At 27.1% G+C, this 24,297-nt stretch overlaps 5 protein-coding genes across 6 annotated transcripts; 4 read left to right on the top strand and 1 right to left on the bottom strand.

Moving 5' to 3' along the window:
* Positions 1 to 5,888: 5,888 nt before the first annotated feature.
* LOC132916944 (protein unc-50 homolog A) lies at positions 5,889 to 9,730 on the top strand. Its single transcript, XM_060977416.1, has 7 exons — positions 5,889 to 6,158; positions 6,226 to 6,374; positions 6,431 to 6,496; positions 6,556 to 6,676; positions 7,137 to 7,276; positions 8,186 to 8,287; positions 9,434 to 9,730. The coding sequence occupies exons 1-7, from the start codon at positions 6,088 to 6,090 to the stop codon at positions 9,568 to 9,570; spliced, it is 786 nt and encodes a 261-aa protein (XP_060833399.1). The 5' UTR covers positions 5,889 to 6,087; the 3' UTR covers positions 9,571 to 9,730.
* On the bottom strand, positions 9,579 to 11,162 carry LOC132916946 (ER membrane protein complex subunit 7 homolog). The gene is made up of 4 exons (XM_060977417.1): positions 10,863 to 11,162; positions 10,190 to 10,448; positions 10,022 to 10,096; positions 9,579 to 9,955 (listed from the first exon to the last, which is right to left on the bottom strand). The coding sequence occupies exons 1-4, from the start codon at positions 11,060 to 11,062 to the stop codon at positions 9,803 to 9,805; spliced, it is 687 nt and encodes a 228-aa protein (XP_060833400.1). The 5' UTR covers positions 11,063 to 11,162; the 3' UTR covers positions 9,579 to 9,802.
* Positions 11,163 to 11,311: 149 nt separating this feature from the next.
* LOC132916947 (UPF0545 protein C22orf39 homolog) lies at positions 11,312 to 13,116 on the top strand. Its single transcript, XM_060977418.1, has 3 exons — positions 11,312 to 11,597; positions 12,562 to 12,726; positions 12,810 to 13,116. Exons 1-3 carry the CDS (start codon positions 11,547 to 11,549, stop codon positions 13,011 to 13,013), a joined length of 420 nt encoding a protein of 139 aa, XP_060833401.1. The 5' UTR covers positions 11,312 to 11,546; the 3' UTR covers positions 13,014 to 13,116.
* A 1,079-nt stretch (positions 13,117 to 14,195) lies between these two features.
* On the top strand, positions 14,196 to 19,834 carry LOC132917559 (anaphase-promoting complex subunit 2). The gene is made up of 13 exons (XM_060978345.1): positions 14,196 to 14,444; positions 14,634 to 15,084; positions 15,252 to 15,360; positions 16,365 to 16,503; positions 16,567 to 16,738; positions 16,800 to 17,025; positions 17,090 to 17,274; positions 17,328 to 17,502; positions 17,591 to 17,852; positions 17,952 to 18,081; positions 19,093 to 19,178; positions 19,236 to 19,427; positions 19,572 to 19,834. The coding sequence occupies exons 1-13, from the start codon at positions 14,373 to 14,375 to the stop codon at positions 19,770 to 19,772; spliced, it is 2,400 nt and encodes a 799-aa protein (XP_060834328.1). The 5' UTR covers positions 14,196 to 14,372; the 3' UTR covers positions 19,773 to 19,834.
* A 1,305-nt stretch (positions 19,835 to 21,139) lies between these two features.
* LOC132917736 (uncharacterized) lies at positions 21,140 to 24,048 on the top strand. Of its 2 annotated transcripts, none has more exons than XM_060978616.1 (5): positions 21,140 to 21,634; positions 21,764 to 22,215; positions 22,317 to 22,631; positions 22,698 to 22,760; positions 22,824 to 24,048. In XM_060978616.1, the coding sequence occupies exons 1-5, from the start codon at positions 21,278 to 21,280 to the stop codon at positions 23,014 to 23,016; spliced, it is 1,380 nt and encodes a 459-aa protein (XP_060834599.1). In that variant the 5' UTR covers positions 21,140 to 21,277; the 3' UTR covers positions 23,017 to 24,048. The 2 variants fall into 2 exon arrangements, with proteins under 2 accessions (XP_060834599.1, XP_060834598.1); XM_060978615.1 differs by having other exon boundaries at positions 21,143 to 21,634; positions 22,293 to 22,631.
* The last annotated feature ends 249 nt before the right edge of the window (positions 24,049 to 24,297 follow it).

Raw genomic sequence — 24,297 nt, 5'->3', positions numbered from 1 at the left:
TTATTGAAAAACTATGTCAATCGTCATTGTCCCGGTCCCAACGGCCAACAGTGACGGTTAAAAGTTTCTACTGAACATTGAACACTAAAACTAATCATTTAACAAATATATTATTTTTAAACCAAGGTAAGGTGGATATAATATTCATAATATATTAATTTCCACCTTGTTTTAAACATAACAATTTAAAATACTTATTAATGCCGTGCAATCAAAATAATCTGTAAATCAGTTACATCGTGTAATACTCTGAGTCTAACTCTTTGATTGGTTTACAACTAATTTTTTTGACAATTACATAATATTCACCTTTTAAGATGCTATCAAAAAAATTTAAAAGTAAGCAAATAAATATGAATGCCACTAAAATATATAGGTACAGAATACAATTTTGTATTTTAATTTATAAAGGTATAATTAAATATTCAAATACGTAAATGATTAAGAAACTTTTTGGTTTATTCAGTAAAAACATTTAAACGCATGCTCAAGTAATAAACATTCAATGTTTTGAAACGTCTTACGTCTAGTCATTATAATCAATGGTCTAGTATATTTATCATCCCATCGATCATCATGCTATTTATGTTATTCTGTTAATAATATGTACAATTTGTATTTGTATTATAACTTAACAGTGCCACAGTGGCGTAGTTACCGCAGAGGCAACAGATGAGGCAGTTGCCCTGGAGCGCAAAATAACAAATAAAATAATATTAGTTTTGTGTAATTGTAGACTTATTTTTATTTAATTTGAAACAAAATATTTAATGTGATATAAGCATAGACTTATAATATAAGTGTGATTGGGTTAACCTTATGAAAAAAAAAAACAAATTTGGTCACGGCAAAGTTTAATGGCAAATATCGAAGAATCGAATTTATATTAGGTAAGACGAAAAATATATTGACGGGGGTAGATAGTTCCACTACTATAACTTAATAAACTAAATTATTTAGTATTATATTCATTTAATGTCACACATATATAGAATAAATTATTCTAATTAACTACTAATTGTTGAACCTATTTTCCTGCATTTTCTTTTAAATTTCTTGCAATAAGCTTTGAAAATTTTTTAACGATTTCCAAAGTCGTTAATTTTTAATAATTGATTTATATACTGTTTGAACGCGGCTGACTTCCCGCCGAATTGTCTACCTGGCGTCATCGCCAAAGGCTTCACAAGTCTCGCGCGATCGGTGTGGAATGTCCGCGACAGCCATTCCCCCTCTATGCACTTGTGGCCGGCCGATGTCACTACAACTTTCATCCGAGCCGGTCTGTCTTTTGCCAACGGCCGAACCTGGCGTGTCCAAGTGCCGGCCCGTTCGTTCCGCTTAGTTTTTTTTTGTTCTTTTGACCACGTGGTCAACCGACTTGAGTTGGAGTCCGTTAAAATTTACTTACCTTTTACCTTGTGTGCGCAATTTTGTCGTAAGCTCCGAGACAGTCGGGGCTTGACGTGTGCGTCACACTTCGTCGCTTATATTATAATTCCGTGCGACATTATAATTATATTATTATACATATACCTACGTGGCTACGTGTCATACGTCAAAAGGCTGTCGCCTTACCAGCCCGGATTTGTGGTCTTGCCGATTAGCAGCACAGGTGATCGTTTATTTCATTATTGTGTTATTATATTTATATTGTATGATTTGTATGTAAACAAAAATCTTTTTATTTATTATTAATTATTATTATTGTTAGGAGTAATACGAGCCCGCATATTTGGTATTATTGTTATTATTATTATTATTATTATATATATATACGCTGTTTTTTGTACGGTTAATATAATACGTCTGACGCCCAGCGTCCCGTTAGCCTATCATAATTATTTTGTATATTAATATCTTATACATTAGGTGACCCTGTAGTCCTATCCTTAGCATTACGCGAGTCGTTGCCGCTAACCGCGATTTTTAAAAGTAGGAGCGGATCGGCGCACATAAAAAATGAATCGGAAAAAAACTTGCCATAATATGGGCTTAACATTTTCAATAATAAAAAAATGAAACAATGATGTATATAAATGAAAAAAAATATAATTTGAACAAGAAAACAATGATAATAAAGATATAACAATAAAACAATAATGACAAAAAAAGGAAAAAAACATCGACAGGACGACACGAAAAAAGGTGGGGGGGACACGAGATGGCGATTCGGTGCCAAAATGCAATGTGTACAAGCCACTGGTCGCCTCCGCAACGTTTTCCGACCGGCCCACGAACAGAAGAATGTCACGAGATCGTTTCGCTCGGCCGCACGATACGACGATCACTTGACGGCAAGCCGAGGCCCGACAGCTTCGGCCGCGGGAGCGATGGTTGACGGCGAGCGGCTAGTGCGCGATGTCATGCGCGCGTCAGACGGCGACTCCTGGACGAGTGACGGAGACCAAAACAGCACGGGGCGAGCGAAGAAGATTTGCAGAGCCTGCAAAAACTGCGGCCACCGGATGGACGCGACCCGGCCGGCTGCGGTTCGCCTCGCGTCGAAAAAGATAGTGATGCCCTGGCCACTGGCGTGTACGTAGTCGGCCGCGTCTGTCATCCGCGGTACCAGCCGGAGTCGCGCGCCACCGGTCCCTGTGGAAACGCACAATTTCGTTGACGTCCGTGTTCCTATCTCAAAACAATATAATCGTCACTCACCCCGTTCCAAACAGTCTCCGCCGCCTCCGTCGTGACGAGTCGTCTCCTGCAGCGCCGCCGTCTGAGGCATATACAAGCTGTACCGCCGGGGCGGGATCGTTGCCCACGTCTGTACCACTAGCCGTTCGTCGTCGTCAACGTCCACCATCGTTCGGCACACGAACCGAAAGCTGCCGGGCGCCCGCCAAACCGCCGTAGTGATCGACCGCATCGGCGACCGAACTCACGAAGCCCCAGACACCCGCCTGTCAGCGAGTGGCCGGAAAACGTGTACTGCGACATACCGCCGCGCACCGTCCGTGCTCTGTCTCGTATCCCTCCCCATACCTGATTTCGTACCCGTCGTCCTGCCGACGTCTTCGGTGGTGGAGGGAGGGGTGGTGTCTGCGAACTCCGTCTCAACGCACGCAACAACACAAGCGTAAAGCGGAGCGCTTGATCCGTTTCCATCACGTAGACGCCAATCGCCTCCTACGAAAACTTGCCAGGTCAAGCACCTTCTCACCCAACTCCTCTGTCACCACCGGACAGTCCACGTCATCACTCGCGTCCTGAACTGAGTGGCAGTTGAACAATATCATTGTCGACCAACTCCACTGTCCCGGTCTCCGGCGTTTTAACAACGACGACTTCTGGCTGTGTCATGATGGCAATTTGTACGACTTCATCAATTATAACGTCTTCGGGCGACGTGTGTGCATCGGATGATGATCTATTGCAGCTGTTGTTTTGCATGCGAAGTAGCATCATTCTTTGTACAATATTGATAACGCGTACCAGTTTAATCGATACATCGTCTTCATCAAAAATGCCAAACCCGTTGTTAATCACAGAGCACAACTTAGAGGGGGGCTAGGGGGGCTGCAGCCTCGGGCCCGATATTATTTGGGACCCCAGGCCTCAGGCCCCTTTTGATATTTAATTATTAAACTGTGAAATTTTATGATATTATTGTTTACGTAGTTTTCAATCTACAGTTTATCTTTACATACATTTTGTTGGTCAGTTTCGCATAATTAGTACAATCGGTACATTAGTTGTTAGTATTCCGTCGACTGTCGTAGTGATGTTAAATTATTAAATTAGTTTTTAGTCGAGTTTGTGAGTTTTGTTCGTTACTAGTGTGTGCCAAAAACTATTGAAATTTGAAAATGTCTGAGAAAAAAAGCATTTATCTCAGTGGTTATGCAAAACAATAATTAAAGAAGGAGGCTGAAGACGCAGTAAGCATGTTACCTAAATTAACGAATTTTTTTGAAACTATCAAGAGTGCAAACGAAGTAACTAACACACTTGATTTTTCAGATCTAATTCAAAAGTTTAGTGAACTAAAATCTAGAAAAAAAACCATTGTCTTAAATTCTAAATCATGTAAATATTTTTATTATTTACATTGACTATGTTTAAAAATGCATTACCACTTTGACTTTGTGTACAATGTACATGATGTATATCAGTAAACATTGATTATTATTGATTAAATATTGATTAACATGACAACGAGTTAACTGTGATCCGCGAGGATGGCTGGACGGTCCGAACAAAAGTACAACGGGAAAACATTATTATAAGAACTTCTTAGGTATAGAATTCAATTTTAAATATTATAAATAGAGTTATAAAAGTGAAATTTCGTATATATACATTAGTCAAATCAGGCATTTAACTAAATATATAGGACTTAGGACTATAGGAGGATAGTGAAATTACATAAAAGTTAAATTCTTTGACTATTTGCCTACAATATATATATGTATATTTAATTGATCATAATCAACTACACACAATTGCAAGCAAATTATTTTGAAAGACACAATGAATATATCAAAATTATTATTAATTAAAGACTTGCGGCAGCTGTGGCCACTGGTCTTCGATATTCATTATTAGTTATTTTTTTATTTAATAAATAAAGTGACTCACTCGAAGATTAACATAGTAAAGAATGACAAAATAAACGATTTAATGTATTATCGTGTTATGAGATCTGGATGTTACAAGAACACATCATTTATGAGGATATATTAGAAGTTTACAATTTATATTCAATAAAGTATCAAATAACTTTCGCTATAACTATATGTACAGATAACTTACTCGGCTATTATATGTACTACTAATCTAAAAATCATTCTTCAATTTTCGCGTATCATTTATATTATAATAATATAATACTATAATACTGTATTTTTGTATTTTGATGAAATACAAGTATGTGGGCTGAATAAAACATTATTTTTATTATAGATTTTATGACGTAAAATTAGTTTTAACAGTTTTATTTGGGTATTATTAAATTTATACTGTATGTTATTTGCATTTATATATTATACCATTTATTACAAATAGTATTTATAATCAATGATAGTAACTATCTATAGCTAAAAATGCCTGTATTTAAAGCAAAAATGATCAAATAATATAAATATAATAACAATATACATTATGTATATGATATATCACATTACTCGACTTGTCCGGCGCAATGTACAGGCAATTTCACTACATTTATGCGTAGAGCCAGTGGCGCCGAAGTCCATGTTTGTGTATAGCAGCTGCCATATACAGTTGACTAGAATTAAATTAATAGACTACGTTTAGTCCGATATAGTTGTCACTCGTCATAAGTAAACTAGTTTTTATCGCTGATAATTATTGATTATTGTACATACTTTTTTGGGGAACTTTATCGTGATTTGATTCGGTTCATGTTTGTTAAATGGAAACCATAAAGATAATCGATCTTATTAAATCGAATTCACGATCGTGAAACACGACGAGCAATAATGCTAGCGGCTAGCCCATATTATATTATCTGCTAATAGTAATTACTTAATACTACATAATATGGCACAGTAGCTAATCAAAATAATATAATTATTTTAGATTTATTTTGAGTAATAATTGTGAAAAATACATATTTTTATTAAACACTGCCGCCCCCAAAATTTTTAAAAAATTTGCCGCCTTGTGCAGTCGCACAGGCCGCACGTGCCTTTCGCCGGTCCTGCTGTAATTATAACTTAAAATAAAATGTGTACAGTAAACTCAAAACTTAAAAAATTATAATGTTTTACTCATGAAGTCACAATATATCTTCTATAAATTTAAAAAAATAATAAATTAATAAATGATAAAGATAACATTTTTAATTTTATCAAAATCAACTGATAACATATCATATAAAATATTTATCTTATCTCAGTAATAAATAATAATTATATTACGAAAAATAACAAATAAACATTATACTTTATACCTTAGAACATAAATGTCTCTGATTTTACATATTTAAATAAAAATCAAACATTAATACTTCATTAATTTATTTTGTATTAAATATTTAGGTTTATAATATTTCAAAATACTAACAAATCCTTAAATAGTTATTTTATTATTTTTGAATGTGTTCCGTTTAATATAATGCCAAGCAGCGTAAATTCTTTCCGTTCAACATCATCTTTGACATATTTGCCTTCACCAGTAACACAGCGGTATGTAATCATTCATTATTTTTCTTAAATAGGATACATAAGATATTTACATTTAAAAATATTGCAGAACATGTATGTCTGCTGCTGTAAAACGATACCGCTACTTGCGGAAATTAACAAATTTTAAACAAATGGATTTTGAGTTTGCACTGTGGCAAATGACATTTTTGTTTATCAATCCACAGAAAGTATATAGAAACTTTCAACATAGAAAAGGTAAGAATTCTTTATTCGGTTTATGTTGTATAATTTGATTTCAACTATTTTTATAGAAACAAAATTGCAATTTGCTCGTGATGACCCTGCATTCTTGGTACTTTTAAGTGGATTACTATGTGGTAAATATATTAAAGTAACCTTTTTATGTATGTGTTTAATTTAATTTAATTTATTTCAGTTTCATCAATAGCATTTACTTACGTTTTAAGACTTGGTTTCATTGAATTTTTAAAATTTCTATTATATATTGTAACAGTAGACTGTTTGTTATCCGGTGTCATAATAAGTACAGTGTTATGGTATGTATCTTTAATTTATTCTATAATACAAAGAATAAGGGCTATCCATTTATAAATCAGAATTTTAGTTAGTTACTTTTCTGTGTCCATACAAATCAACTAATATTGAAGTTATACTTAAATACAAGTTGTTGTATTTTTTTCTCCATATTTTAAAAACGTATCATAAGTTGGTTTCCAACAACTTGGCAAATAATTTGTGTATAGTGTTCTAATGACTTAGTATATTTATTAAATATAATAATCAGTTTATTGGCCATTCTTTTGATTTGTGTCACATTTAGCAAAAACTAATGAAAAGGACATCAATTACCAATTATTAGCCAAGTATAGAAATCGTGGGAAAATGGCTCTATATTCTTTCCTTTTTTTTTTTTTTTCATTGACAACATATTGTATACAGATAAATAGTGTATTGTGTAGTCTTACAGTATTATTAATATTTTATTATTATTTATAGGTTAGTAGCCAACAGATATTTAATTAAGTCCAACTACAAAGGTCAAGATGTTGAATGGGCTTATGCATTTGATATACATTTGAATGCTTTTGTGCCAACATTAGTTATATCACATATATTTCAATTGTTTTTCTATCACAGTACGTATATTATTTTTGTTTAAGTTTATAAAGATTTTTTATGATAGGTAATTGTAAAAATAAGGTTGTAATTGACTGGTCCAATAAATTGTATTTAATCATCCTATATAACAAGTATTTTCATACATATATAATACAAAAATTTGTTATTAAAATATATTCCAGTATTACTCAACAGTAAATTGTACCTTTTAATGAAGTTTTGAACGTTGATACAGGGATGTTTAATATATATTTTCATTGATATAATCATAATTATTATTATTATAAGTTATAACTTAGGGAGGAGTTTTTACTTGTTTTTAGTTTAAAATACTAAGCGCTAAGCAGGAATACATAAAACAACTTAGAAAGAGTACCTTTTTATAACATGAAGTTGTATATTTTAAGTTATAACTTATTACAATGCTTGAAATGGAAAATTGTATGAATCGTAAATGTACATACAATATAGAACATTTTTTTTTTTTTTTTAATTGTAGGTTTTGCAATCAAAATTGTTAGACATATACAGACACAAATAGTTGATAGATAAAATTTCTAGAATACGTTATCAATAGTGGCTACGATCACAAGTTTAATCATTACATAGCTACTTGCATTTTAGAAATTTTACTTTCTTTAAAAATAATTAATAATAATTTTAATCCCCTTGATTGTGGTACTATTGGAAACATCTTAACAAGTAACAATTATTTTTATTTTTTTAATATTTACTAAATATTTTCCCATTCTTAACCTCTTTTAAACTTTTTTAACTGATACAAAAGCTAATATTATGAACTAATGTGTACTAGACCATTTCGAGCACTGAGTTATAACAACATTTACCATCATGTTATATTTAATAATACTTTGTAAAATGGTTTAATGAAAAATATTAATTATTAACTTTTTGTTTTTGTTTAGTATTTCTCAGACACGATTGGTTTTTACCTTTATTTATTGGAAACACACTATGGCTGATAGCTATTGGTTATTATTTGTACATAACATTTTTAGGATACAGCTGTAAGTATTAAATATTTAGTATCTTTTAAGTTTAAAATATACTTGTGTATAGAAACCAGTACACTAATTTTTCATCTTTCCATCTTCATAATATATAACATAATACTATTATGGCTACTTTTAAAATATTTTATTATTCAATATTTTTTACTTGTATATTCTTGTGCCATAAAATTACAAATAACAATTTAAACTATGTTCTACTGTCAAATGTATGCATTACTTTAAAGTTATTTGCCCTTAATCATATTAAATTATCAATTATTATTCAACTCAAAATAACATCAATTGTTTGTAATTAAATTTTTCTAAAATTCGTATAACTGAATATATATGTATTTAACCAATCTTTGATTTATTTATCCAAAATGTTAAAATCATAAAATGATTTAAAAATACATAAATAATTACTTTTATGTAAATTATCACTATAATATTACAAAAATCCATTGTAATTAGTTCTGTATTGGGTAACGGTACCATTGGAGTCAAAAATTATGTTTATTATCCTAATCAATTGTTTAAACTATTAAAACCACATTCTTGTACTATCTTAAAATATAAGCAAAATGTGAAACATAAAAACATTTAGAAATTAATATTCCACTAAGTAACATTAAGTAGTTATTATTTTTAAATAAATAGAAATGGCTTTTAAAAAAAATTGTTTTTTTACTGTAGACATAGATAAATTACAAATTCTTAAAATAGACTACTAAAGCAGTTTAAAATTATTCTATTATCTTATATTTTATACAAATATTTAGGAAAGTTATTTTGTTTTATTTTTTTACACATTAAGATAAAATTCAGCATTAAACAAAAAATATTTTCTAAAATGTAGGGAGAAAATGTTGCATTAATAAATTTGTTGTGGGAAAATATCCTATTACACCAAAAATAGCCACTAGAAAATTATTCTGTATGCAGTATAATATATAACAATATTCCCCATAATAATTGTTCCAGTATTCATGTATTTTAGAAAATTAATAATATTTGTTTTGTTTCAGTGGTAATTAAAAAAATTACCATAAGTATATTTTGTATTATTTGATAAGAACAATTCAAACTCAAACTAAATATTATATTTTAACAGTAATTTTGCTTGATTTATGTAAAAATAATTTGTTTTTTTCTTTTCAGGTTTACCTATTTTGCATAAAACTGAAGTATTATTAACTCCGTTTATTCTGCTGTTTTTTTTATATATATTATCTTTTGCAATAAATTGGAATATAAGTGACAATGTTATGTCCATATACAAATACAGAATTCTATAACACTAAAATTGAATATGTATTATTTTTAATTCTATAAAAAAAATGTATTTTTTCCCAATTTTATGTTTAAAGAATATTATTTTATGTGTATATAATATATATTACATATTATGTCAACCTATTCATATAACATTTTTGTATAAACACATACTATTATTAATGTTTTATGATTTTTTATATATGTACAAAAACCTAGCCTTAACATTATTTTGGTAAATTTACACTTGTTACATTAATTATTTTTGTTGGATTTTTTTGAACTCTTTATGGCCTTATTTTTTTCTTTTTGTTTCTCAGCAGTTGGTGAATTTCCAGTGAAAAACGAGGTTATCATTTCAGACATTTCAGGCATATCATGTTTTAAGTTGGTTAATTGTTCCATTTCCTACAAAATATTTTAGTATAATAATATATTTGTATAATAACTGATGTAAGTAAACAGAAAACAAACCTTCTTAGTTTCTGGATCATTCATTAACTTTGGCAAAACTAATATTGCAAGAAGGGGCAATACCATTGTTAACACCTAAACATTAAAATAAAGTATTGATTTAAATAAACTCAATATAGGTGACTGACATCTGCTTAAATGTTTTTTAATTGAAATACTAAGATTTACCATTGAATTGAAAAGAAAATCTGTAACTTTCCATTGCTCTCTAGTATAAAAGTATTTGGCAGGCATATAGTTAACAAACTCCAATGGATAGGGCATCTGATGTACATGAGATGATTGAATGTAATTCACTTTACGGGCGCGGTATTTGCCCTTTGAATTAATTTCCACTCTAATTGGTTCATAGACATAATTTGGATTGACCACTTCAACAATATATGATCCTGATGGTACTTTAGAAATAAGAAAAGAACCATTTTTCCTGCAAAATAAATAATTATTTAATTTTAATAAAAAAAAAAAAATTATAATTTAGGAAAAATCGACAAATAATTTACTACAAAATGGGTATATATTATGCAATATCTTTTTGAATTAATATTCTATTAAACATTATTATGATAGACGATAGTAAGGAATACCTTATACAATTGATTTTGAATGAAATAAAAAAATCACTAATTATGTAAGCAATGGGTGGCATAATGTATTTAGTGTGTTTATGCAATTAGTTGCACATAATTTATAATATCATACTTGGAACATTTAAATATAGTCCAAAATACAATTTTTATGTCAAAAGATAATAAACTTAAGCACATTGAAAATATATTTTAATGAAAAGTATCAACATTATTTCAAAAATAAACTTAGCCACTATGCAAAATATTTTTACCTAAGAAAACCAACTGCTTCGCCTCCTTTAAGTTGTATAACAGTTTCAGCCAACCAGGAAGTTGTCAAATTAGGCAGCATAACTGTACCTTCGATGTCATAAAGTTCTCGGTTCGATTCTGATTGTCCATTAGCATTGGGCAAATTTACCAATATGATTGATAGAAAAACAATACAAACTCTAAATGAATTAAAAATCATATTTTCTAAAGACTAGGGAATTAGAATTTTAATATTATTGATTTATATATAATACATATAGGTAAGTACATTCATAACTTGTTAAAAGTTAAAACATACAATTTTGTTATCTATCTGAGATAGTAAGATCTGCTGAATGTTATCACAAAAACATTCAAAGTTCAAATAAGAAACTTCTTTGACATTTTTTCAAATATTTTCTTAACAATATTCATGCCGGCAATGGAAATTAAAAATTAATATCACAAAATAAAATACTAAATTTGATTTATTCTATATTTTATACTTCATGTAAATAATTTAAATAACAAGTAACAACTAATAACAAATTTTACTTTCTATAATTTATATAAATTATTAAATATATCTAATAATTTAAAGCACGATATAAAAAATTATTTATATCATTACTGTATATCCTTATACTTTATGGATATTGTGCTTGACTAAATACATAGGTAGATCAGTTATTTAAATTATAGATATGAATGAAGAAAATACAGATGCAAAATCCAAAGATTTGGATTTATGGATGGTAACTATAAAATCTTTCTATAGAAAATATAAATTTGAATATATATATATTATCTACTAATTGTATTTGTAAAATTTGATTACCTAATTCGATTAATAATTAATAATTTGAGCTTAACTTTGTTCTGTGAATTATTTGAGAAACTGTTCTATATCCTGAATGATGAGATTCTATGTCATTTCTATTGGGGAACTAAACCAATTTCTATTTATGTAATTTTTTTTCACTATATCATTGTTATAAATTATACTATTACGTACTTTACTTTAAGATTGATAAAGAAATTTGTATTGGGCTCGTCCCGTTTTATAATAATAAATAATAATACTTAAGTGTATCAAAATCCAACTTAATTTTAAATAACTAAATATGTACCACTAAATAATAATAGCCATAAAAGTACTAGTATATTCCTATTATTATATTTCCAGTGAATTGAGGACGATAAGTGCGTTTTTAAAATAGTTGGATAAAAAATCTGAATAAATTTTGATATTGTTGTTCCTAAGGTATCATGTGATTGTATGTCAATATTTTTAAATACATGTATCTACGTACCTATTAAAATTAATTACAATTAATAATAATTAAATAATTATAAATTAAAATAAGAAAATAGAAAAAAGAAAAATAATATAATATATGTATAACTGTATAATGTATATAATATTATATAATGTCTACAAATATTTTTAAATTTTTAAAATAAATATTATTTATATAGAATATTTTGTATTTTCTGACTTATTGTCTGACTCTAAAAATGTGCTTGGTTTTTTTGTCCAACTATAAAAACTGAATCCTAACTTTTTATCCAACATTTTTTAAAATGAACTTTTTGACCGATTACCATTTCCAGTAGTGGTATAGGTTAGGTAATATGCTAAATTATATTTTAAAATTAAGTTATTACTAAATAATATGTTTTTATGACATCATATTTTAAGAAGATTATTTGTTCCAGATACGTCCATGTGAAATGTATAATAATGAGTACAGTGAATGTACTTCAATATCATCAAGATTACATCAGATGTTTGTTCATGGAAGTACAGTAGATTGCAATCATTGGCATGAAGACTATATTAATTGTTTAAAATGGAAAAAGGACAAAAATATTCAAGCAGCTGTAACTAATTTTATGAATATTATCTCTTACAAGTTACCATTAAAAAATAAATAATTTTTTTAAACAATTTGTTACTTTTAAAGGAAACCTTGGTTAATAGTGAAAAAATGAAGAGAAAAAATCGATGGAAAACATTTTATGCTAATAATATATGGGAAAATAGAACTAGTCCACCAGAAAACTGGAATGATCCATTACCAGATTATATAGCCCAACGAAGACAAACCTCAACCTTTAAGGATGCATTTGATGAAACTGATAATAAATCATTCTGTTCAATAATGTGAACATTTGTATACATGTATTTTATTGTTATCATATTATTTAGTAGTCATGAAGTTTTTATTTAGAAACCAATTGTTGAAAATAAAATAGTATTCTATCATTGAAGGTGAATTTAAAATTTAATTATACTGTAAAATATTTTTTTTGTAATTTTAATATTTCTTACACTATTTTGTTGCTTAAAATTGTAGGTGTTCTTACTCTGAGTATTCTAGTTTAAGATTTATATGAAATTGGCATGTCTCTTGGTTTTGCTGGATATATTAGAGCCTTGGTGTATAAAGACTCCTTGAGGTATACTATTGCAATGCGTTATATTTTTTCGTCCAAGTATAGATTACGGTTTTTTTTTGTCAATTGACTGTTGTGATAGCTTTCAATAGGAAATCTGAATATTACTATCCCAGTGTTACATTTATTTATTAATGCAACATTCACAATACAAAATGGGCATAAGGATGTACAGGCAAATTTCCCATTATAAATTATAATTTCTTACAAAAATGCAATATTATAAGTGGAAATAAATATTCAAATATTATTTAGGTTGATAGAACATTCCGCTTCTGCTCTTATAACGTGCAAGTCCAGAAATCCAATAGATTATAATTTAAATACGAAAAAGTTATACTGAAGTATAAAGGTGTATAATTTTCATCAACAGCTTAATAATAACTAAATGATACTTTGATGATATTTTATTATGTGGTAGACAGTATGCATTGTCTGCAGTACTTAATTAACTATTAACCTAAGTCCAAAAGGAAAACTTGTTCCAGGTAGAAAATTAAAAATTAAATCTTCTCCAAAAAAAATTAATGTTACAAAAATTAAACATAAATTGACTATATAAAATTATTAAATGTTTAAACGTGTAATTACATCCAAATTTGTACTAAAGGAATCCATAGGAAAATTATATAAGTATATTTTTTTATTTTGTTAAGATTTCATTGTTCATAAGTCATGACTTTCTGAGGAACCTTGTAAGTTGTAATAAATGTTTAAAGTCTAAACCTAGGCAAAAAAGAGTGAAAATAAAAATTGAAATAAAATTTGATCCATGATAATATCGTTGTGGTGGTAATCTGCTATAATTATTTAATTAGATAACGTTTATCAGGTTAGTTGTTATCATGGCTTTAGATATCTTAAGCCATGATTATCATACACTTCTAGAAGTCTGTGCATTATCTATAGCGAGTATAAACAACTGTAATATTTAAATTCTAAAATACATACTATTGTTAACTATATTAAATTGTATCTTGGTATTCTAATTTAATATTTATTACCAAATATTAGATGGAAAGCAATAGATTTTTTCATTTGTAATCTAAATGTTTGGATAACTTTATAAAATGGATACAAGCACTACTAAATCGTACTGGAATGATATTGTCTTAGCTTTTCCAATATTATCGAAAAATGAGGTTAGTGTAATTGCCATATAATGCAATTAATTCAATTTAAAGTTTTTTTAAATTTAAATTTAGAAGTTCAACAACATTTTATTATGCTTATTTAGTTGTTTAGAACCTTTTACAAGTAATAAGTATTAACACATTGTGATAAGTATTAGTAAACAATTATAATCTATTCTGAGCTTATTTATTTTACAGAATTCTGAAAAATGTGATGATGAACAATTTCTTGCAATAAAAAAAAATATTGTAGAAAATAAACTCATAAGTTTTGTTCATGGAATGGTAATGCATACAATAAAACAAGATTTGATGTGTAAAATTAATGATTTTTGGCTTTATTTTATGCCTTATGATGTTATTGAAATAACTAATCTTTCAACACATTATGATGCACCTGGAGATTTTAGTGGTTTCGAAAAATTTAAATATGCAATTGATGAATTATTTAATTTAGCCCAATCATACGTTGAAACAATAAACCGCCTACAGATGTTATTTGAAAATAACAGAATAAATTTGTTAAAAAATCTGAATGCTCAAATTTGTGCTCTTATACATTCTCAACTCCCTAGCGATTATAATACAATAATCTATCAGTTTTACAGAGTAGCATTAAAAGTCTTTACCAAAGATGATATTATTGGAGGTATGTTACTGTTAATTTGTAAATTGTTTTCTAATATATTTAAAAATATATCTAGTATTTTGCAATTATGTTTATAAATTACTATAATTCAATTAATAATTTAAATTGATATATTTTTTAATTTATTATTTGAGGTATGAAATATTTAATCTTCAAAATATTTTTAGATAAAAAAAATACATCTAAAGAAGGAGCATTTCATTGCAATGGTTGCTGTTCTGAATTAATTTCTTGTAAATGCGATTACATATTGGAATCATTCCATTTAACTAACTGGTAAATATATTATATAGTGTTAATTTTAAGAGGTACCACTAAATATTTCAGTTGGATAATATATACTATATATTACTGTATTGTAAATTTGTAATGGAGTTTTCGGGAATGAAAGGGAGTACCAAAATACATATTTTCAGACAAATTTCAAATGTTTAGTCCTTTTATTACGCGCATATGCATTACTACTTATATTTTTTAATTAGCATAACCATTTTTTTCTACAAATTTGAGTAGAGTATTAACTAACAATTTTTGTATTAAAAGTTTTTTCTAATTACATTTAATTAGATTTAACGTTTAATTTGAATATTTGCAAACAATCTACTTTTGACAAAATATTAAATATGATCAACTTATTCAAAAATCAATATAATATTTCTGTTATTGTTAAATAACTGTAGACCAATAAGACAATTTTATTTTTACTTTCAAAACAGGCCAAATATACACTGCCACTTCAATAGAATTTTTTAAAATCATATTTGGAACTAAAAAATGTAAAAATTTATCACGTTGTTAAAACTAATAATTACAAATATATTATCTTAATTTCAAATTTGTGGTGTGAAGTTTTTTTATTATTTTCATTACCTTCAATATTAAGCTATTTATCTTATTTCAAAAAAAATATGAACAACAAAAATGAGAGTAAATTATGAAGTTAAATAAGTGTTTATATCTTATCTATCTACAAAGAGTTATTGAATAATATTAAAGATATTTTGATTTTCGAGTGCAAGTTGAATTTTTAAAATTTCATCTAAAATAGATAATTTGTAAATGTGGAATTTAATATTTCTAATAAGAGTGGGCAAGTGATATTTAAATTGTAATTTATTTTTCTCAACTATTTATGAAAGTTTCAAGTTTCTACGACTTATACTTTTTGAATAACAACAAATATTTTAAATAAATCATAGTATTAATGTCAATATGGTTCATATTTAATTTGAATATTTTTTTGGATTAATTATTTTATATTGGATTTTATTTTTTGACAGGCAATTGATCACTATTGGCATTTTAGAACCATTAGCTGGTGATGTAATAATGGATTTAATACATCAAAAAATTGAAACAGAAGTTCAAGAAATAACTAAAGAAAATTTTGGAGAACACCATATATCAGCTTTAGAAAAAGTAGATGATTATTTTTTTTTTATATATAGTATTGTGCTATCTGAATGTATTTGTTTATTCTAGTGGATAGATACAAATGTTTATAACTGGATGAAATATATATACAAACCGAAATGTAGCACAACAACAACTATAGAAGATACTAATTTAGCAATATTTATGAGGAAACTTAAACACCTACTTTATGAATCGTACACTAGAACAAGAATTGATCAATTATTTAACATTATAATCGGTATACTATTTTGTATTTAGTAATAAAATGAATAATTTTAAACATATTTTTATGTTTGTAGAATACCCAGATTCAGAACCAGCCGTTATTGACCTATCATCAACATTACAAAAGACTGATTTTAAACCTGAATTATGTAAAAAATTACAAAATGCTTTACATAGTAGATTACTGCATCCGGCTGTGAATACCATTGATATAATAACCGCTTATACTGCTGCAATTAAAGTATTAAGAAAAATTGATCCTTGTGGGGCACTTTTGCAAGAAGTTACTCAGCCAATAAGGTAAAAAACTAATCATTAATATATATTTTTATTCATTATAATTTTTACAAGAATTATATTATAGAGCATATTTGCGAAGTCGAAAGGATACAGTTCGATGTGTAATGACCACTCTTACAGAAGAAGGTCATTATCTCACTGATGAACTTGTGAGAAATGAAAATGTTTTAGATGAAGATGATGTTTGTGAAGAAGAAAGTATGGCAGAATGGGCTAAATGGGTGCCAGATCCAGTAGATGCTAATCCATGTAAGTTTTTTTTTGTTTTACGAAATGTACTATACTAATTTAATTATTTTTAGCTAAATCTTCTAAACGTTTCCGTAATTCGGATACTGTATCGATGCTTGTTGATATTTATGGTACTCGAGAATTATTTGTTAATGAATATAGAGCTTTATTAGCTGATCGTCTACTTACACAGTTTATGGACAATATAGGTGATGAGATAAGATACTTAGAATTACTAAAATTGAGGCAAGTATTAATTATACCAAAAAATAGTTCAAAAATATGTATATATATCTTTTATAAATTAATAAATATATACATTTATACTTTATAGATTTGGAGATTCATTGTTACATTCATGTTCTGTAATGTTAAAAGATGTATATGATTCCAAACGTATTAATCACCATTTATATTCTGATCCAACTTCAAATTTATCATCTAATAATTTAAATAATAAACTTGAGTTTCCAGTAAGAGCTATTATTGTATCTAATCAATTTTGGCCTAATTTCAAAGATAATTTTAATGTAGAGTTACCTTCAGTTATTCAAAAGCACTTGGATAACTATACAAAAGCGTTTGAATCATTTAAAGTTAGTATGATTGGTAATGTATTACATAATTAGCTACTAGTAGTCATGATGTATTATTACTAAAATATAATACTACTTATTTAAAAATATTTTACATAGGGTAATAGAACTTTAAATTGGAAGCCTAATCTTGGAATAATCAATATAGATTTAGTGTTAAAAGATAAAACATTGAATTTTACTGTTTCGCCAATTCATGCTACAATTATATGGCATTTCCAAGAGCAAGGTATGTTAAGTAATATTTGTTTAAATTAATTTAATAATAAATAAATTGACCATCCAAACAAAAATAACATGGTATACCATAATAATATTATAGGTAGAGAATAGAAATGTATAAAATTATGTGGTATAAATGTATAATTGTATATCACGAGTATGTTAATCAACTTTATTTTGTCAGTATTCATAACGTGATCTGTAGTTACATATTGACAACAATTTTCTATGTTTGAAAATCATAATAAAAAAAATATTTAAATACAGTGGATTCCGCTTAATGTAGGCACGTCGGGACCAACCCTGTTTGCCCACATTAAGCGGTTGCTCATAAAAACCGAAATTAATTGTATTAAATATTTGTATTGGGACCACACCATTTTTCCCATTTTGACCATATTAAGCGGATGCCCATATTACCCGGTGCCCACATTAGGCGGATCCACTGTACTTGTATTTTATATGTGAGTATGACAAATTCAAATTGCATAATAAATGTGTTATGGTAATAAAAAATATACAAATATTATTAATATTTATTAAATAATCAAGATAAATTTTCATCATACAAACAAAACATATATATATATATATATAAGAGGAACAGAACTTTTTTATGTTCCAATTTTATGTTGATACTATTTAACTTTTTTTCAAAAAGTTGTTCTAAATACTCCTACGAGTAAATCACTCTTATTATTTCTAATTACATTTTATTTGTCATTTCATTTAGAAATATCATAAATTAAGTTGTTATAAAATTTTTTATGTATTACACGGCTAGTCTTTAAATAGTTAAATTATAATAAAAAATCAATTTATATATGAATCGATTATTTAACATACGAGTGGAGATGGGTTATTCAGCTGTGAGGTATAAAAATTGAGACGACTAACAATAAGTTATCTATTTTTATTTTTAATTGTTATTATAAAATAATAAAAGTAAAAATTATAATGTGTTTATGTGTTTCAATAAATAAATAAATTAAAAATTAACCTAAATAATTTTTATTAGAGGAATGGACTATTAATGACTTAAGTATAAAAATGCGTGTACCAGCAACAACCTTAAGACGCCGTATAGGATTCTGGCAAAACCAAGTAATATTTACACCATATTAATCATTAATGAATTAATAACCAAAATAATTTGTATAGGGTTTGTTAAGAGAAAAGTCTTTTGACACCTTTATTTTTGTGGAAGATGGTATTCCAACTACAAGCATTTCAGGAAAAGGTAATCGAACAAGTTTTGTTGGTCGTAATTCTGAATTTGTTTATGGTGACGATGATGATGAAATGGAAAGTGCTGTGGCATCTGCTCAAGATCAAAGAGAAGAAGAATTACAGGTAATTATTTTGCTAAAAAACAAAAAAATATTGTTTAATGAAAACAAACTATTAAATCTATAGAGGTTTCGATAGTTATATACTTATATCAATACAAATTATTATAAGCCTACTTAATAAATAATAATTATTTTATGAATATAGGTGTTCTGGTCATATATTGTGGGTATGTTAACAAATCTGGATTCATTGCCATTAGATAGAATTCATCAAATGTTGAAAATGTTTGCTACTCAAGGAACTGGTGTGGATTGTAGTCTTACACAACTTCGTCTTTTCCTTGATGAAAAAGTCAAACAACATCTTTTGATTTTTACAGGAGGTCGTTATAAACTATCTAAATAATATAATTTTTATGTTAAGTCTGTTTATTATTAGTAAAATTAAAACCATTATTTTTTAAAAAAGTTGTTTTATTTTTGAGTAAGGGTTTTCACTTTTCAATTATTGGTATAAATGGTATAGGCTATACCAGGGTATAGAATCTAGATATTAACCTGCTCATTGACATGATTGAACTAACTGCAAATATAATCATTATTTAACTGATGATTGTGATGGTTCATTGTTATTTGTGCCAGAGTTGGTAATTTAGCTTATAGTAATTTTAGTTACATAAATTATTTAATCAGATTTATTTATTTCAGTAATGTCAGTAATGTCTACCAGTTGTGTACTTATGTTAGGCTAAAACTGTTAGTATTTTCACATAAGTAAGATTAAAAAAATTAAATCGAGTCTTGTATAATAATATAATGAATTAGAAAATTAATTTAATCATAATTTATAATGTTATGATTTATAAATTTAAAATTAAAAAAATAAATAAATAATATACAGAGTTTCCCATGAAGATTTACCGATTATGATATCTCCTGTAATAATGGAGATAATATCATAATTCCAGCTTTTTAATAAAATTCACAGGGACAAGAACTACAAATATAATTACTACTTAGGTACTTCATTAATAGAAATTAAGTTTTATCAGTTGACTGGATACATGGCTTTATATTCACGCCCTCCCTCCCTTCTCCACGCACACACATTAATAACTTTACATAATATATCCTATAAGTTGCTAGGATTCATTAGACAAATTTCTAGTTAATTTAAACTTACAGATTTACTTATTATAATATTATTAGTTAAATCTCTATATTGCGCTCTCGTTAGACCGATTCTATATTATCGTTCAGTGGTTTGGAAACCCCATTGTGGTGATTTGTGTCGTCAAGTTGAAGGCGTTATTAGTATTATTAATCAGTCATACTTTTATTATATTGAATATTTATGTACTCTTTTAACCTGAACCACAAGCCCATTTATATGTAAAAAATAGAAATAAATAAATATTTCATGTTTTAATTTATTTTAATGTTTTGGTAAAAAAGTTAAAAAATAAATTTTTTATTTAATTATTTTCAAAAAAATTTAAAATAACCATTTTTGTGTCATGTTTATTTTTGTACATATTCTTATTATTGTAAATAAAGTTTTACACATTGTATATAAAAAAAAATTGAACATAGTTTGTCCAGAGAATAGATTTAACTTATTTACTTATGTCTTATTCTGACTTTCTGAGGTTTGTCCGTGTGAAGTTTATATTATTCTGATAAATGCACCTTGACATTGTGGTGATAACTGATAAATTTTAATAGTGATAACGATATTGATCGTATTTAGAATTTGTGATTTAGTACTGATACTGCGCGAGCGCGGATTTAAAAATTAAATTTATATTCTCGTTTCTTGAATACTGCAGTACCTACTCATATATTATTTTAATAACTGTTCTAATATTTTTTTTTGAAACGTTTATTTTACAGATTTGCTTTTAACTTTATATGTTTTATTTTGTCTACGTATTTAAAATGAACAAAATTAACTTAACCAACATTACAAATAATGAAATATTTACTTATTCAACTATTTTAATTAAAGGATTTGTCGACGTACAAAATGAATCAAATATAATACTTAAACATTACTCAAACAATGGTAAACAGTTGGCAGAATCTCGCTGGACAGTTAATAAAAATAAATTTAAAATAATAATAGAATTAAAAATTGGTGATAATATGTTGGTTTTTAAAATCGCCAATGAAGTCTTACAGACAAAATTGGTATACAAACAAAGAGTGACAAACTACACTGTATGCCCAGTTTATGTAATTTGTGCTGATCACGATGGTAGATTCCAGGTAAATTCCAGTCTTTAACAAATATGATAAAAAATAACAATATTAATAAATATTTATCTAAATTACTCATCTATTTAAAATTAATTACACATGTCTTAGCTATCTATAGATGTATTTATTTAATTTTAGGCCCCTGTAGATCATGATAATTCTGTTCAAAATGCTTGCACTAAAATAACATTATGCTCCAAATTGATTCAAATGTTGACAGCTGAAAAAATGTATGAAAAAGGTTTTGGAAAGAAAACATTTCAAGTTGAAAAAGAATGTCGTATCATTAAAAGCTCTTTAACGAGGCGTACAGTATTTAACATGCATCCTGAAAAATTATGGGAGTTTATAGCTAGGGAGTTGACTAATGGCCAAAATTCTAAAACTAGAAAATATTTAGCTTTCCTATCATGTACTTATTGGGATGGACAGAATTTACATGGACATGTTGCATTGGGTGGTGGTGGACTGGCATTGTTTGGAACGGGTTGTCTTTACACTTGGCCTAGTAAGTTAGAGGAAGTTTTACCATGTTTCATGAACATGGCAAAAGTCGATACTGGCACATTATTGGATGACAGCTGTTTCAGGTATTTTGGATTGTAGTGTTTATGTTATTTAATTTTTTTTTTTTTTAAAGGAGAATTCTAAATTGATTATTTTATAGAGGAAATTTTGGTGGATGCTTTAGCACCACCTTAGGTTCTGTATGGCATGAATTGGGACATACATTCGATCTAGGTCATTCAAAATATGGTATAATGGGAAGAGGATTTGATAACGTTCATTTAATTTTTACATTGGACAATAAAAATATTGCTCAAGAAATAAAGCCAGCGAACAAAGGCTATATAATATGTATTGAAAATTATTCAAATACAATTAATATGAAGGATGATATGTCTAATAATAATAATGCAAATGGAAATGAAACAATAGATGAGTATGATTCAAAACACATAATATGTTGGTCTATGGGATGTGCATCAATACTTTACTTTCATAAGTATAATTTTTTGTTATGAACACATGTACTACTATAATTTTAATTGGATCTTGATTATTATTTTAGATGGTTTAATGATTTCAAAGAAGAAAACAACAATGAAAACACAATTGATTATGTAGCAAAAAGGTTATACCATTAAAATATATGGATATTTAAAAATAAAATTTTAATAATATGTTATATTTATAGAAATATATTGACTTCAAGAAATGGTTTAAGAGTAGTTCAACTAAGGAGAGAGGATGGACTTGTCATGCATTCGTGGGAATTTGTTAAAAATAATAACAAACGTACATTCATTCTTCCAGTACAATTAGCAAATAATGGTATAACTATTATTGCTGAAGATTCTAATGGAAATATCTTAAAACATTTACTTTAATTTACATTACATTTTTAACATAACTATTAGTTTAAAAACATTATTTTGAATTTAGTAGTTTAAATTACTTTTTGATTGATTTTTATAAGCAAATTGCTTTTTTAAATTTAAATTTGTATTTGGAAATCATTTTTAAACTATTTTATCATACTATATATTATAGTATTATAGTATTTTAAAATCTAAGTAAGGTTTTAATTTTAGACTATATATTTTGTGCCATCATATAATTTATTTTTATTTAAGTTATCAATTAAACAGTTTAAACTTTTATAAGTAAATGTTAAACACAATTAAATTTGATAAATTATATTTTTATAGTTAGGTTAGATTAGTTGTTTAAAAAACAGTTTACGGAGATCTCAGTAACTTAGATTGTTTTTATTAATAACAAAATAATGAATTTATGTATGTTTTTAATATACATGTCCAGGACTTGGAACTTTATGTGCTAAAATCAAATGAAATATTAATAAATTTGCACTAAAAATAGAAGAAAAAAAATTAGTGAAATTGTATTTATGAACAAAGAATTTTGAATATGCATGATTATTTGAAACTTTAAATATGTATAATAATACATTTTTTTAAATTATTTTTGGACCTTAGCTTTAACACTCACCCGTAAAGAGTAGATAAAATTATATCAAAATAATATACACAAAATCAGAAATAGTAAGACCAATAGTCTACCTATATGAAAATATAAATATTTTAATTGTCATTTGAAAACTTTCAATAATTGTAAATTAATTATTGAAGTATAGGATTTGAGATGGGCGTACCGAATTTGGCCTTCTGAAATAGATAGGTGTTGAACCAAATTTTGAATATGTCGCTTCTTGAGTTCTTGACTAATATATTACGGAGTTCCGAGCCCTGTATATAACTTTAAATTAGTTCCTATATTTGAAGAATAAATTTCTAAAGTTGATATTAGTTAATTGTAAAATTTAATTAATTAATTTAGCAGTTACTTGTAGTTAATTTGCTTCTAATGAACCATTTTAATTATAAACTCAGATATTCATATTTATAATTGTTGGATAGTTAAATTTCATTTTTAATCTATATTATAATATAATATTATTTAAATTGATGTTTTTTTTTAATTTAAAATTGTACTATGTTTTTATGTTAATTTTAGTATTATTTTTTTTAAATTTCAACCTACTATTGTTATTTATTATTGAAAGTCAATGTCTTATTAGTTAATATAATTTTTTAAGTCTTTTTTATATTGATAACAAAAAATAATTATGATTTGAACTGAAATCAATA

This window comes from Rhopalosiphum padi, chromosome 1, assembly GCF_020882245.1.
Source record: "Rhopalosiphum padi isolate XX-2018 chromosome 1, ASM2088224v1, whole genome shotgun sequence".
Lineage (NCBI taxonomy): Eukaryota > Metazoa > Arthropoda > Insecta > Hemiptera > Aphididae > Rhopalosiphum > Rhopalosiphum padi.
Note: the sequence above shows the minus strand (reverse complement) of the source record. Positions and strands in the feature narration are given on the sequence as shown.

Excerpts from the sequence above, each read along its gene's own strand:
- LOC132916946 (XM_060977417.1), bottom strand. The coding sequence starts at position 11,062 with ATGATTTTTAATTCATTTAGAGTTTGTATTGTTTTTCTATCAATCATA. Across the intron at positions 10,449-10,862 it reads GAAGCAGTTGGTTTTCTTAG|GAAAAATGGTTCTTTTCTTA; the intron begins GTAAAAATATTT and ends TTTATTTTGCAG. Across the intron at positions 10,097-10,189 it reads ATTTTCTTTTCAATTCAATG|GTGTTAACAATGGTATTGCC; the intron begins GTAAATCTTAGT and ends TTTAATGTTTAG.
- LOC132917736 (XM_060978615.1), top strand. The coding sequence starts at position 21,278 with ATGTTTTATTTTGTCTACGTATTTAAAATGAACAAAATTAACTTAACC. Across the intron at positions 22,216-22,292 it reads TTGGATGACAGCTGTTTCAG|AGGAAATTTTGGTGGATGCT; the intron begins GTATTTTGGATT and ends ATTATTTTATAG. Across the intron at positions 22,632-22,697 it reads TCAATACTTTACTTTCATAA|ATGGTTTAATGATTTCAAAG; the intron begins GTATAATTTTTT and ends TTATTATTTTAG.
- LOC132916944 (XM_060977416.1), top strand. The coding sequence starts at position 6,088 with ATGCCAAGCAGCGTAAATTCTTTCCGTTCAACATCATCTTTGACATAT. Across the intron at positions 6,375-6,430 it reads AAACTTTCAACATAGAAAAG|AAACAAAATTGCAATTTGCT; the intron begins GTAAGAATTCTT and ends CTATTTTTATAG. Across the intron at positions 6,677-7,136 it reads ATAATAAGTACAGTGTTATG|GTTAGTAGCCAACAGATATT; the intron begins GTATGTATCTTT and ends TATTATTTATAG.
- LOC132916947 (XM_060977418.1), top strand. The coding sequence starts at position 11,547 with ATGAATGAAGAAAATACAGATGCAAAATCCAAAGATTTGGATTTATGG. Across the intron at positions 11,598-12,561 it reads AAGATTTGGATTTATGGATG|ATACGTCCATGTGAAATGTA; the intron begins GTAACTATAAAA and ends TATTTGTTCCAG. Across the intron at positions 12,727-12,809 it reads ACAAAAATATTCAAGCAGCT|GAAACCTTGGTTAATAGTGA; the intron begins GTAACTAATTTT and ends TTACTTTTAAAG.
- LOC132917559 (XM_060978345.1), top strand. The coding sequence starts at position 14,373 with ATGGATACAAGCACTACTAAATCGTACTGGAATGATATTGTCTTAGCT. Across the intron at positions 17,275-17,327 it reads TCCAGTAGATGCTAATCCAT|CTAAATCTTCTAAACGTTTC; the intron begins GTAAGTTTTTTT and ends AATTATTTTTAG. Across the intron at positions 19,428-19,571 it reads AAAGAGAAGAAGAATTACAG|GTGTTCTGGTCATATATTGT; the intron begins GTAATTATTTTG and ends TTATGAATATAG.